Raw genomic sequence first — 11,523 nt, forward strand, 5'->3', positions numbered from 1 at the left:
ATAAGATTTTCTCTTTGAAAGCAAATTGTCTACTTTATGTTCCAAAGATGGCAGATGTTTAATGGGATCTGGCGGTGTCTGCAACCCCTATTTGGTACGTGTTGAAGGAAACCTCCAACCATAAACATCAATCTAGGGCTGATTAAGAAAACTCTCCCTCTCAGCGGAAGGAGCAGACTTAGGTTAATTAATGCCTGGATACTGAGCTATTTGTTGGGACGCCACCTTTCATGTATCAGGCTCATTAAGATGGTCATTACCTATATTTATCTTTTCAGATCACATTAACAATAAACTTCAGGGGTTACCCAAGATACTTTGGTTATACAGGTTATATAGGACTCTAGACACTATGTGAAAAGAGGGGGTGATGAAGGTGGAAAACTCCCTTGACTATTTTGCTATAAGATGACTTATGCTCTATTAGACACAGCTGTGCCTAAGTGGGCCATTCTTCACAGTGTTACATTTCAGTAATTCTGAGTGCACCTAGGAAATTAATGTTGCATGGAACCAACCCAGATCCATACATTCAGGCTTAAACTGAGCACTTCTTGATCGGCACTAATACTGGCTTCATTGTGTGTGCATTCCTGTTGCATGGATACACGGACAGGATTCAGCAAGCCAGAGGAGTGTAGTTATAACTCAGCAAACGCAACTGTGATCTTAAAGCAACAAAAGGAAGCAACCTAAGAACAACTCGTTTTCTTGCAAGAAAAATTGTGGCATCAAGTACAGCATCACCTTTGGGAGGTGATAGAAAAATTCCTAGATTAGACCTGCTTAGACCTGGCAAGTCCAGACCATTAACAGCATAATTGTTAGGGTGTTGCAGACACTGGGCTGTAAGGGAAGAAGTTACTCCGCTATGGAGTAGAACGTGGGCCCAAGCTGACCTCTCCTTGACTGAGCTGTTCCCCAAAGCCCCAACATTTTTTGAGCCCACTCCTTTAATGCTTGGTCATGATGTACATGATGTACTGGTTGATAATGCAGCTTCCACAGTGAGGCGCCCCCTTGAGGTTGCTCCCAGAGAATTGAAAGAGTCAAATTGGCCCATGCTGGATGCTGATAACCACCTGGACAGGTAAACTGATCAAGGGGAAGAAAGCCGTCGTGACAGTTTAACCAGCCAACTTCTGACTAGCTGGATTGTATGTGTAGACAGAAGGGGATTGGCAGGTCACAGCCTAGAGGAAGGGGTGTCTTGGAGACCACAGTGACTGTGTCCATCCCGCACTTCTCAGGGTGCGGGGACAGAGGGTAAGTCCCAGCTGAAGACACTTCCTGTCTCTAAGTTAAATGAAATGACCTAAGACACTCTAGGTGGAAGACGCTCCTTCTTCTGGTCCTGTGAGCTCCCAGGTAGTTGTTCCACAAGGATCTCTCCTCTTGTGCGCTGGCTGGGCAGGTGAGAACGTTTCAGGCCACTTGAGAATTACGGGTCTCATTGTCAATTAACAAAGCAGCTGCTGTAGTATGGCGGCTGAGTATAGACTCTGCATACAGTGTAGATTATAGATTCCGTATCAAGTGTAGATTCTGTGTAGTAGAAAAGGGGTCCCCAACCCCTGGGCCATGGACCAGTACTAGTCTGTGGCCTGTTAGGAACTGGGCCGCACAGCAGCAGGTGAGCAGCAGGTGAGCAAGCAAAACTTCATCTGTATTTACAGGTGCTCCCCATTGCTTGCATTACCGCTTGAGCTCTGCCTCCTGTCAGATCAGCAGCGGCATTAGATTCTTACAGGAGCACAAACCCAGTTGTGAACTGTGTGTGTGAGGGATCTAGGTTGCAAGCTCCTTATGAGAATCCTGTGTCTATCTGTCACTGTCTCCCATCACCTCCAAATGGGACCATCTAGTTGCAGGAAGACAAGCTCAGGCCTCCCATTGATTCTACATTATGGTGAATTGTACATCATTATTTCATCATGTATTACAATGTAATAGTGATAGAAATAAAGTGTACAATAAATGTAATGCACTTGAATCATCCCGAAACCATCCCCCCATCCCCAGTTAGTGGAAAAACTGTCTTCCATGAAACCACTCCCTGGTGCCAAAAAGATTGGGGACGTCTGTAGTATAGTATAGCTTAGCTTCAAATTCTGCTGCTTTCTCCCTCGCGCTCTCTCTCTCTCTTTTTTTTTTTTTTTTTTTGCGATGGAGTCTCGCTCTGTCACCAGGCTGGAGTGCAATGGCGTGATCTCCGCTCACTGCAACCTCTGACTCCCTGGTTCAAGCGATTCTCCTGCCTCAGCTTCCTGAGTAGCTGGGATTATAGGCATGGGCCACCACGCCCAGCTAATTTTTGTATTTTTAGTAGAGACGGGGTTTCACCATGTTGGCCAGGATGATCTCAAGCTCCTGACCTTGTGATCTGCCCGCTTCGGCCTCCCAAAGTGCTGGGATTACAGTCATGAGCCACCATGCCCGGCCCTGGTTTCCTCTCTTAATAGATGGGTGACCTTCTTAACCTTTGTGCCTCAGTCTCCTCATCTGTAAAGTGGCTTTAAGAATAGTACTTATCATGTATACTTGAAAATGGCTTGCCAGACTCAGTGGCTCATGCCTGTAATCCCAGCACAGATTATAGAGAGGCCGAGGCAGGCAGATCACCTGAGGTCAGGAGTTTGAGACCAGCCTGAGCAACATGGTGAAACCCCCATCTCTACCAAAAATAAAAAATTAGCCAGGCATGGTAGCAGGAGCCTGTAATCCCAGCTACTCAGAAGGCTGAGGCAGGAAAACTGTTTGAACCCCGGAGGCGGAGGTTACAGTGAGCTGAGATAGCCTTACTGCACTCCAGTCTGGATGACAGAGTGAGACTCCATCTCAAAAGACAAAAGAAAATTGCTAAAAGAGTAAATTTTACATGTTTTTAACCACAAAGAAAAGTACATGAGGTAATGGATGTGTCAGTTAGCTTGATTTAACCATTCTATAATGTATACATGTATCAAAACATCATGTTGTATACCATAGATATATTCCATTTTTATTTGTCAATTATAAATAAAGAATTGTACTTTTTTTTTTTTGGAGACAGGATCTTGCTCTGCCACCCAGGCTGGAGTGCAGTGGTGCGATCACAGCTCACTGCCTTGAACTCCCAGACTCAAGCGATGTCCCTGCCTCAGCCTCCTGAGTAGCTGGGACTGCAGGTGTGCACCATCATGCCTGGCTATTTTTTTCATTTTGTGGTAGAGTCTTGTTATGTTGCCCAGGCTAGAATCGTACTTACCAGAAGAATTAAATGGCATAGTACATCTGTTGCATGTAGCACACTGCTGGCACCTGAGACGCGATCAGTAAATGTAAATGTTAGCTTCTATTTGTATTATGGTTTTATCCAGCTGCCTCCTGAGCTTGTTTAATATGGGTCAGCCACAAGAGATGATCCATTCTGAGTGTGCCAGGAAATCATGTTTCTGGGCCCAGAAGTCCAGTGATTGCCCTCTGGAGAATGGGGGCAGATTCACCAAGGTGTCCACTACTGTGTGGGACTGGACAGGTTGTCAGATGCCCGTCTCCTGGCCTCTCATCATGGATCCACAGTGGCGTGCAAGTGTTCTTTTGTGACATTTCAGCACACATGGATTATTATAGTGACTACATCATGTTTGAGATCACAGTGAGATCTTCTAGAGGGCCTTGTTCTTTCCCTTGCATCCTTTGAATTAGCTAAAGGGTAGATAGTGAATACTTCCTTCCTGAATGGCATAATGAGGATTATAGAGAATTCAGATGAAACTGGAGCATGCCCCCAAAAAATGAAGTAGATGGGAAAAGTGAAAACTAGAAAACTGGAGAGGGCATGATGGTCAGACGAGACATTATTTATTTTTTTCTTTTTTTGAGATGGAGTTTCATTCTTATTGCCCAGACAGGAGTGCAGTGGTGCAATCTCAGCTCACTGCAACTTCCAACACCCGGATTCAAGCGATTCTCCTGCCTCAGCCTCCTGAGTAGCTGGGATTACAGGTGCCCGCCACCACGCCCAGTTAATTTTTTGTATTTTTAGTAGAGACGGGGTTGCACCACGTTGGCCAGGCTGGTCTTGAACTCCTGACCTCAGGCGATCCACCTGCCTTGGCCTCCCAAAGTGCTGGGATTACAGGTGAGCCACTGTGTCCAGCCAAGCCATTCTTAAACGGAGCTCCCAGAAGAGCTCACTGGAGTCAGGGGTCCAGACCTAGCAAACCCAAGAGGACAGTGGCTCCTAGAGGAGCAATGTGGTTGTTCCAACACTGCAGCCTTGTATGTGCTGCCCAGGCAGCAGTGAAGACCACCGCCCAGGGGTTGCCAGAGGGGCCACTGGATGAATTTAGTGGCTGTCCTAACATGGTGGCCATGAGGGAGACCCCAGACCTCAGCAGCTTCTGCATCTCTGGGCATGGTGAGAAGCCAGGAGTGGAAACTAAGGAGGTCATGACTCCAGCAGCTGGGGAGGGCACTCAGCTTTCCTTAGAAGGTGGCAGCAAGGGAGGGCTCAATCTCCCAAGCCCAACGGCTCTGAGTTTGCAGCACTCACCATGTGATTCCATTCTCTTGTGTGTCTATCACAGCCCTGTGGGCCTCAGAGTCTGTTTCCCTAAGCCTGTGCTCTAGCTCCTTGTGATGGCTTCACAGACTCCCCACAGATTCAGTTTTCCTCTGGGCCTCACACATCTGGGAAATTCCTATATGGGCTTCCTGTAAACCACTGCAAACTTCAAACACTCCCATTAAACTCAACATACACATTTTTTGGATCTTAAATACTGACCATGCTATTAAAGGTAGAATCATAGACATTTTAGAGTAAATTGAGACCTTAGAGCTCTCCGGCCGGGCGCGGTGGCTCAAGCCTGTAATCCCAGCACTTTGGGAGGCCGAGACGGGCGGATCACGAGGTCAGGAGATCGAGACCATCCTGGCTAACACGGTGAAACCCCGTCTCTACTAAAAATACAAAAACTAGCCGGGCGAGGTGGCGGGCACCTGTAGTCCCAGCTACTCGGGAGGCTGAGGCAGGAGAATGGCGTAAACCCGGGAGGCGGAGCTTGCAGTGAGCTGAGATCCGGCCACTGCACTCCAGCCCGGGCGACAGAGCGAGACTCCGCCTCAAAAAAAAAAAAAAAGAGCTCTCCAACACTCCTGAATTTTACAAATGAAGGAAGTGAAGCTCAGAAAGGTTGAGCTACTTACCCAAGGTCACACAGCTGGCTTAGGGGCGGGGGTAGAACTAGAAGCCTGATGTTTACAGGAACTCATTTCTCCATGCCACATTCTTAACAAATGTAGGCTTTGTAAGGATTTAGATTGACTCATCTGCTAAATTTTAAGTTGATTTATTTGAGTGATGTGTTTAGTTGATTCATTGTATATCTCTGCTGAAATTATTCCTAGCCATTGCTAAAGCGGTTAGGTCTGGACTGAAAATCAGAAGAATCTCTGTAAAATGTTGAAAGATGAGCCAATTTTTAAAACCCAGACGGGAATGTGTATGGCCTGTGTAGCTGGAGTTTTCGAAACATTTTTTTCTTCATCTGTGGAACATTTTTATCATTCTAGGGAAGATTTAGACATTGAATGTACTAAAAGGATTTCATTTGACTGCTATGTACTTACCTCTGCCTGTAATCCTCTAATAAACACTCACAGGCAGAACAGCCTAATTGGCAGGATGAGTTAATGCACAGGCCATTTATTTGCCAAGCACATGACACAGACCATGAACAAAATAAGCTTGTAACTGCCTCTCCCTGTTAGCAAATGCTTGTCCGCACCCCGCCCTCTCGCAACCTGCTCTTCCTCTGGGCTTGAGCTTGGAGACAGTTTGATGTACAACTGCCATGCGCCAGCAGGCTTCAGATAAGCCTGGAAAGAAATGCAGGGGAAAGAACTTTCTGGTCAGGAGCACCTCTCGCCGCAGGGGAGTGGCCACTCCAAGTTGAAACATGTGTGCTGGCCGGGCACGGTGGCTCATGCCTGTAATCCCAGCACTTTGGGAGGCCAAGGTGGGCAGATCACCTGAGGTCAGGAGTTTGAGACTAGCCTGGCCAACATAGTGAAACCCCATCTCTACAAAAAATACAAAAATTAGCTGGGCATGGTGGGTGCCTGTAATCTCAGCTACTTGGGAGGCTGAGGCAGGAGAATCACTTGAACTCGGGAGATGGAGGTTGCAGTGAGTGGGGATTGCGCCACCGCACTCTAGCCTGGGCAACAGAGTGAGACTCTGCCTCAAAAACTAAATAAATAAAAATAAAACATGTATGCTTCTAAAACATAGCTAAATACGAGTTCTGTTGAGGAGGATGAAGTGTCTCTCTGTGTTGGTCACAAGAGTGGATTGCAATAAAACCACTAATAATGATAATAAATATGATCACACTGGCGTGGCCAGGGGCTGCCTTCTGCTTTATTCTTCCAGAAACGGTTTAGCAAAGTCATTGTGAGACTACTGTCCTGGAGCCTCCACTCCTCACCTACTCAAGAGTATAGCAAGGCTGTCTGGGCTTCCTGCCATCCCTTATTCCTGTCTCCATGCTGACCTGCCTTGCAAGGGCGGCCTCCCTTTCTTGGAGGCACACTTCGAACCAGTCTCCTGGGTTTGCACGAACCCTCCCTCCAGCCTGGGCATGACCTTGTCATAGGCTGTGTGCACTATAAAGCCTATCCTAGGGCTTATCCCCACTCTACGTGGACACCTCTTCCCTGGACCCACTCTGTGAAGGGGCCTTTAGCCAAATGCCTGTGCTCTGTGCCCTCACAGGTCTCCCAGGCAGCTGCGGACCTCCTGGCCTACTGTGAAGCTCACGTGCGGGAAGATCCTCTCATCATTCCAGTGCCTGCGTCAGAAAACCCCTTTCGCGAGAAGAAGTTCTTTTGTACCATTCTCTAACTTCACGTGTGATGAAAACGCCTCCTTTTCTGACCTTCAAAGTCCCCTGTAGAGACCATGCATGCTCTAAGCCTTAGGGAGTGAGACCAACACCCATCCCTGCCCAGCCAATGGTGGCCGGGGCTTGTCTTATGTTTTCATCTGTTTTCTTCGTGGCATTCAATTTCATTTTTTTCTTTTCATTTTCATGTTATTTTCATTATTGGCAAAGAAAATCAAAATTTTTATAGCCAAATAACAAATGTGCCATGTAAAAATAAGTCTGGACTTAAGAGTTTAAAATTTTTAAACATCAATTTCCAAGTTTATATCATATTAATACATTTCAGGGGACAACTTATTTAAAAAAAAAAAACTATGCCTAAATATCTCTGATTTGCAATATTCAGTATCAAATTAGAGCATTTTGGCCAACTGAAACATAATGTTTTCATCTCCTTTCCTGGAGAAAGCAGCTGCAGAGGTTCTCTAGTTCCTGCATTTCCATCATCCTAGTGAAGACAACCCACAGGATTGGAATGGTTTTCTTTTTGTTGTTGTTGTTGTTGTTATTGTTGTTGTTGTTGTTTTGAGACAGAGTCTCGCTCCGTTGCCCAGGCTGGAGTGCAGTGGTGCGACCTCGGCTCACTGTGACCTCCACCTCCCGGGTTCAAGCGATTCTCCTGCCTCAGCCTCCTGAGTAGCTGGGATTACAGGCACGCACCACCATGCCCAGCTAATTTTTTGTATTTTTAATAGAGACAGGGTTTCACCATGTTGGTCAGGCTGGTCTCAAATGCCTGACCTTGTGATCCACCCGCCTCAGCCTCCCAAAGCGCTGGGATTACAGGCGTGAGCCACCCCGCCCAGCCGTGGAATGGTTTTCTTAACGTATCCTCCCGGGGCCATGGTGGATGTCCCTTGTTTCAGTGGTGGGCACAAAGATAGATGGTGGGCAGACACTGAAGTCAACTTGACTGTAAAAGTACCCCATGCCGTTGATATGCTGTAGCAGACCTGTGTGTGCGGTCTCCCCTCTCCAAATGCCACCTCTTCCTGCTCCCTCCTCTTTTGGCTCCTACTCAGTAGTTCCATTGTGGGCTGCAGTAATATAAGGACCTGTTCTGGACACAGCTCTGGGCCCGCTGAGGTTTTACTAGGGCAGTCCCTCCTCTGCAGGAGTGAGTCATGGTGACAGCAGCCCCCTGTGTGCCCCCTAGTCATCTGAGCATTGGTGTGCATTAAGGTACTTAATCTTCCAACAATAAATACCATAAGTGCATGTCTGTTTTGTTTTATTTTTTCATCTTTTTGAGACAGAGCCTTGCTCTGTTGCCCAGGCTGGAATGCAATGGCACAATCTCAGCTCACCGCAACCTCCACTCCGAGGTTCAAATGATCCTCATGTCTCAGCCTCCCTAGTAGCTGGGATGACAAGCGCAGGCCAGCACACCTGGCTCATTTTTGTATTTTTAGTAGAGACGGGCTTTCACCATGTTGGCCAGGCTGGTCTCCAACTCCTGGCCTCAAGTGATCTGCCCACCTCAGCCTCCCAAAGTGCTGGGATTATAGGTGTGAGTCAGTGCACCCGGCCATATGTCTGTTTTAGAGTGAGGGGAAACTGAGGCACAAAAAGTTTATGTAGTTTGCCCAAGGTTACACATGGTAAGCAGAAAAACTGGGGTTTGAGGGCAGGCAGCCCGGCCCCAGAGTTCCCTTAGCCCCCTGAACTGTGCTACCTTCCAGGTCTACCTGTTTGCAGGTAGGGAGACTCGCAGACTATCTTAACTGCACACCGTGAAGCAAACACCTTTGTTGCACCAACCCACGGCACACTTCACTTCCCACGTTCACCAGGAGGAAGCCGAATTTTGGCAGTTTAAGGAAGGTGATTCATGGATGCCCCAAGGAAACGCTAGACATTGATGAATTAGCTCTTGGATTGTCTAAGATCAACCTGAAGACCCTACCTAAACCAAACTCATAGAACCCTGATGAAAGAGGAGAATACACTGTGGGAGCAGAGCTCTTTGTCTAAGTTTGTTCTATTCTGTTTATTTGGAAACTGCCTGTCTCCCTAGTTCTGACCGAGACTTGCTGTGTGATACAGAGCAGGCCATTGTGTGCCTGAAATGTTCTAACCTGCAGATTGGGTTTAATGGTAATTATCCTGCCTTTCTGTCTAAAGGAAACAGAGATGCTACACAGATGAAAGCTCTGATTATCATTTAAAACAAATAAATGTACTAAATGCCATGGTATAATATAGGGAAGAATGGATGACTTCAAAGAGACCATGGTTCTGTTGGATGAATAAAATTGCCTGCAAAGAGGCACATATAATTTTCAGATCAATTAATGACTTGCTGCCCTCGTAAATGGATTTAGGACATTTTTATTCCTTGCTTCTTTTGTTAAAACCCATTCTGAGTTTCATTATCAGCTCACTGGTAATATCAGTGTTGTTAAGATGCTCAAACTAGAACAGAATTGTATGCTGGATGTGACGCTAAGACCTCAGATCCTTTGATAGTGCAGTTTATGACCAGGATCTCTTTATTCTGTGGTTCACGCCAACATCATTAACCCGATGAAGCAAAGCACAAGTCACAAAAGCACATCAGAGAAGCTGAGAAAGTGGGACAGCACGGAGAGCATCAAAAAAATGCTGCTTTGTCAGGTCAAAAAAATGCTGCTTTCTTCTTCCACCAAACTTTCTCCGCGTTGTTTTTACATGTCCCGTCCCTCCAGATTCAGACTCCCTTTTGTTCTCTCTCCTTTTCCTTTTCCTTCTCTCTTCCTTACCTCCCGCTATGAGATGCTTTTCTGTACTTTTATTGCACCTCTTCCAGACCTATGTCATTTTGAGATGGGTCACCCTTCCTAGAGTGGTCGTGAACCCAGCTTCCACTTCTTTTTTTTTTTGTTTTTGAGACAGTCTTGCTCTGTCGTCCAGGCTGAAGTGCAGTGGCGCAATCTTGGCTCACTGCAACCTCCACCTCCTGGGTTCAAGCGATTCTCGTGTCTCAGCCTCCCAAGGAGCTGGGATTACAGGCACCCACCACCACACCTGGCTGATTTTTGTATTTTTAGTAGAGACAGAGTTTCACCATGTTGGCCACGCTCGTCTTGAACCCCTGACCTCAAGTGGTCCACCCGCCTTGGCCTCCCGAAGTGCTGGGATTACAGGCGTGAGCCACAGCACCTGGCCTAGCTCCCTCTTCTTAGATGCAGATTTCTGCACATGAGCTATGAGATCCACAGACATGTCACTGACCTCCCCCACTCTGTCAGTGGAAGATGAATGGAATAAAGCCTGCTTGCATTATGGAGTGCAGCTGTGAGAACAGTTGTCATTTTTGTGTTTTCAGCTTAACTGTACAGCATCTCCCCTCCCTTCCTGTAGCAGGGACATCATGCCTTAGATATAAACTTAGTGGTGGGTAGTACCCACTGTGGAAGCTGAAGAAAGGAGGTATTCCCTGTCCCTCAGGCACACCCTGCTTCCAGCCCCATACCAGTCGGGAAGTGGTCATTGACCTGGGGTGGACTACCTGGACCCTTGCTTGGGGCTATGAGCCTGGAGAATGTGACACAGAAATGAAGGGATGCTGAGACTCATTTCAAGGAAGTCACCGTGGTCCGGGGTTGGTAGTCATCCAGTAAGGCAGGTGTCTAGCGCTGGCAGGCTGAAGGGATGGTGTGTCCACTGGTAGCAATGTCCAGGGATGGCAGGGTCCTGGGAATGTCATTTCTGCTCCACTCATTGGACTTGCTGAGCTGTCTCCGCCTCCACCTATCTTACTACAGATCTCCCTTCTAGTTTTCTGTCAATTCTTTGAGCCAGCAAACTCCTTCCAGTACATTCCTTATTCTTTAATGAAATAGCCTGAGTTGGATGTAAATGTATATGACCTAACAATTCCAACCCTAGGTGTATACCCAACAGAAGTGTGTACATGTGTTCATCGTGTTCATCCAGAGAAACGCCCTAAATCTTCACAAAAACTCTCTCCATAATAACCCCAAACGGGAAAGCACCCAAATGCCCATGTTGGTTGGATAAGCACATTAGGGTATATTCACACGATGGAATCCCAGACTGCAATGGGAATGAGTTGCAACTCCACCCCCAGCTTGGAGTGTATTCACCAACCTCGTGGTGAACAAGATAAGGCAAAAATGCACCATAGGATTCCATTTATATACAGTATAAAACCCAAAACTCATCCTTGTGGTTGCAAGTAGAGATCAGTCCTAAGAAGATAGTAACCAGAAGAGGGACATGAGGTGGTGGGTGCTTCTGGGATGTTCTGTTTCTTGATCTGGTTGCCGGTTACTTGGGTGCATTCTGTTTGTGAACACTCTTGGAGCTGTACACTTTTGATTTGGGCACGTTTCTGTGTATATGTTATGCTTTAATAAAAAGTTGGGCTTTGTGACTTGCAATCAAGAATCCTACTTTTTTTTTTTTTTGGCACTTTGCTCAAACTTTTACTCCTCTTTAGATACCATTAACATTACATTAATGATAACTAGCATCGCTAGTGGGGCATTTTAAGAGCATGTTTGATGTCATTTTAAAGTACAAACTATGACCCTCAGTTATCTGGATGGAGAATAGGCCATCACCACCACGCAGGTGGGGCCCT

At 46.7% G+C, this 11,523-nt stretch overlaps 1 protein-coding gene across 2 annotated transcripts in view; it reads left to right on the forward strand.

Annotated features, from left to right (window-relative positions):
- GNG4 (G protein subunit gamma 4) overlaps positions 1–11,320 on the forward strand; it is a 100,221-nt gene extending 88,901 nt beyond the window's left edge. For both annotated transcript variants that reach the window (XM_033197429.1, XM_033197428.1), the window contains one exon: positions 6,764–11,320. In XM_033197429.1, the coding sequence (XP_033053320.1) occupies positions 6,764–6,892 (129 nt within the window). In that variant the 3' untranslated portion in view covers positions 6,893–11,320. The remainder of the gene's footprint in view (positions 1–6,763) is intronic.
- Positions 11,321–11,523: the final 203 nt, after the last annotated feature.

Source organism: Trachypithecus francoisi, unplaced genomic scaffold, assembly GCF_009764315.1.
Source record: "Trachypithecus francoisi isolate TF-2019V2 unplaced genomic scaffold, Tfra_2.0 Lachesis_group5, whole genome shotgun sequence".
In the NCBI taxonomy this organism is placed as follows: Eukaryota; Metazoa; Chordata; class Mammalia; order Primates; family Cercopithecidae; genus Trachypithecus; species Trachypithecus francoisi.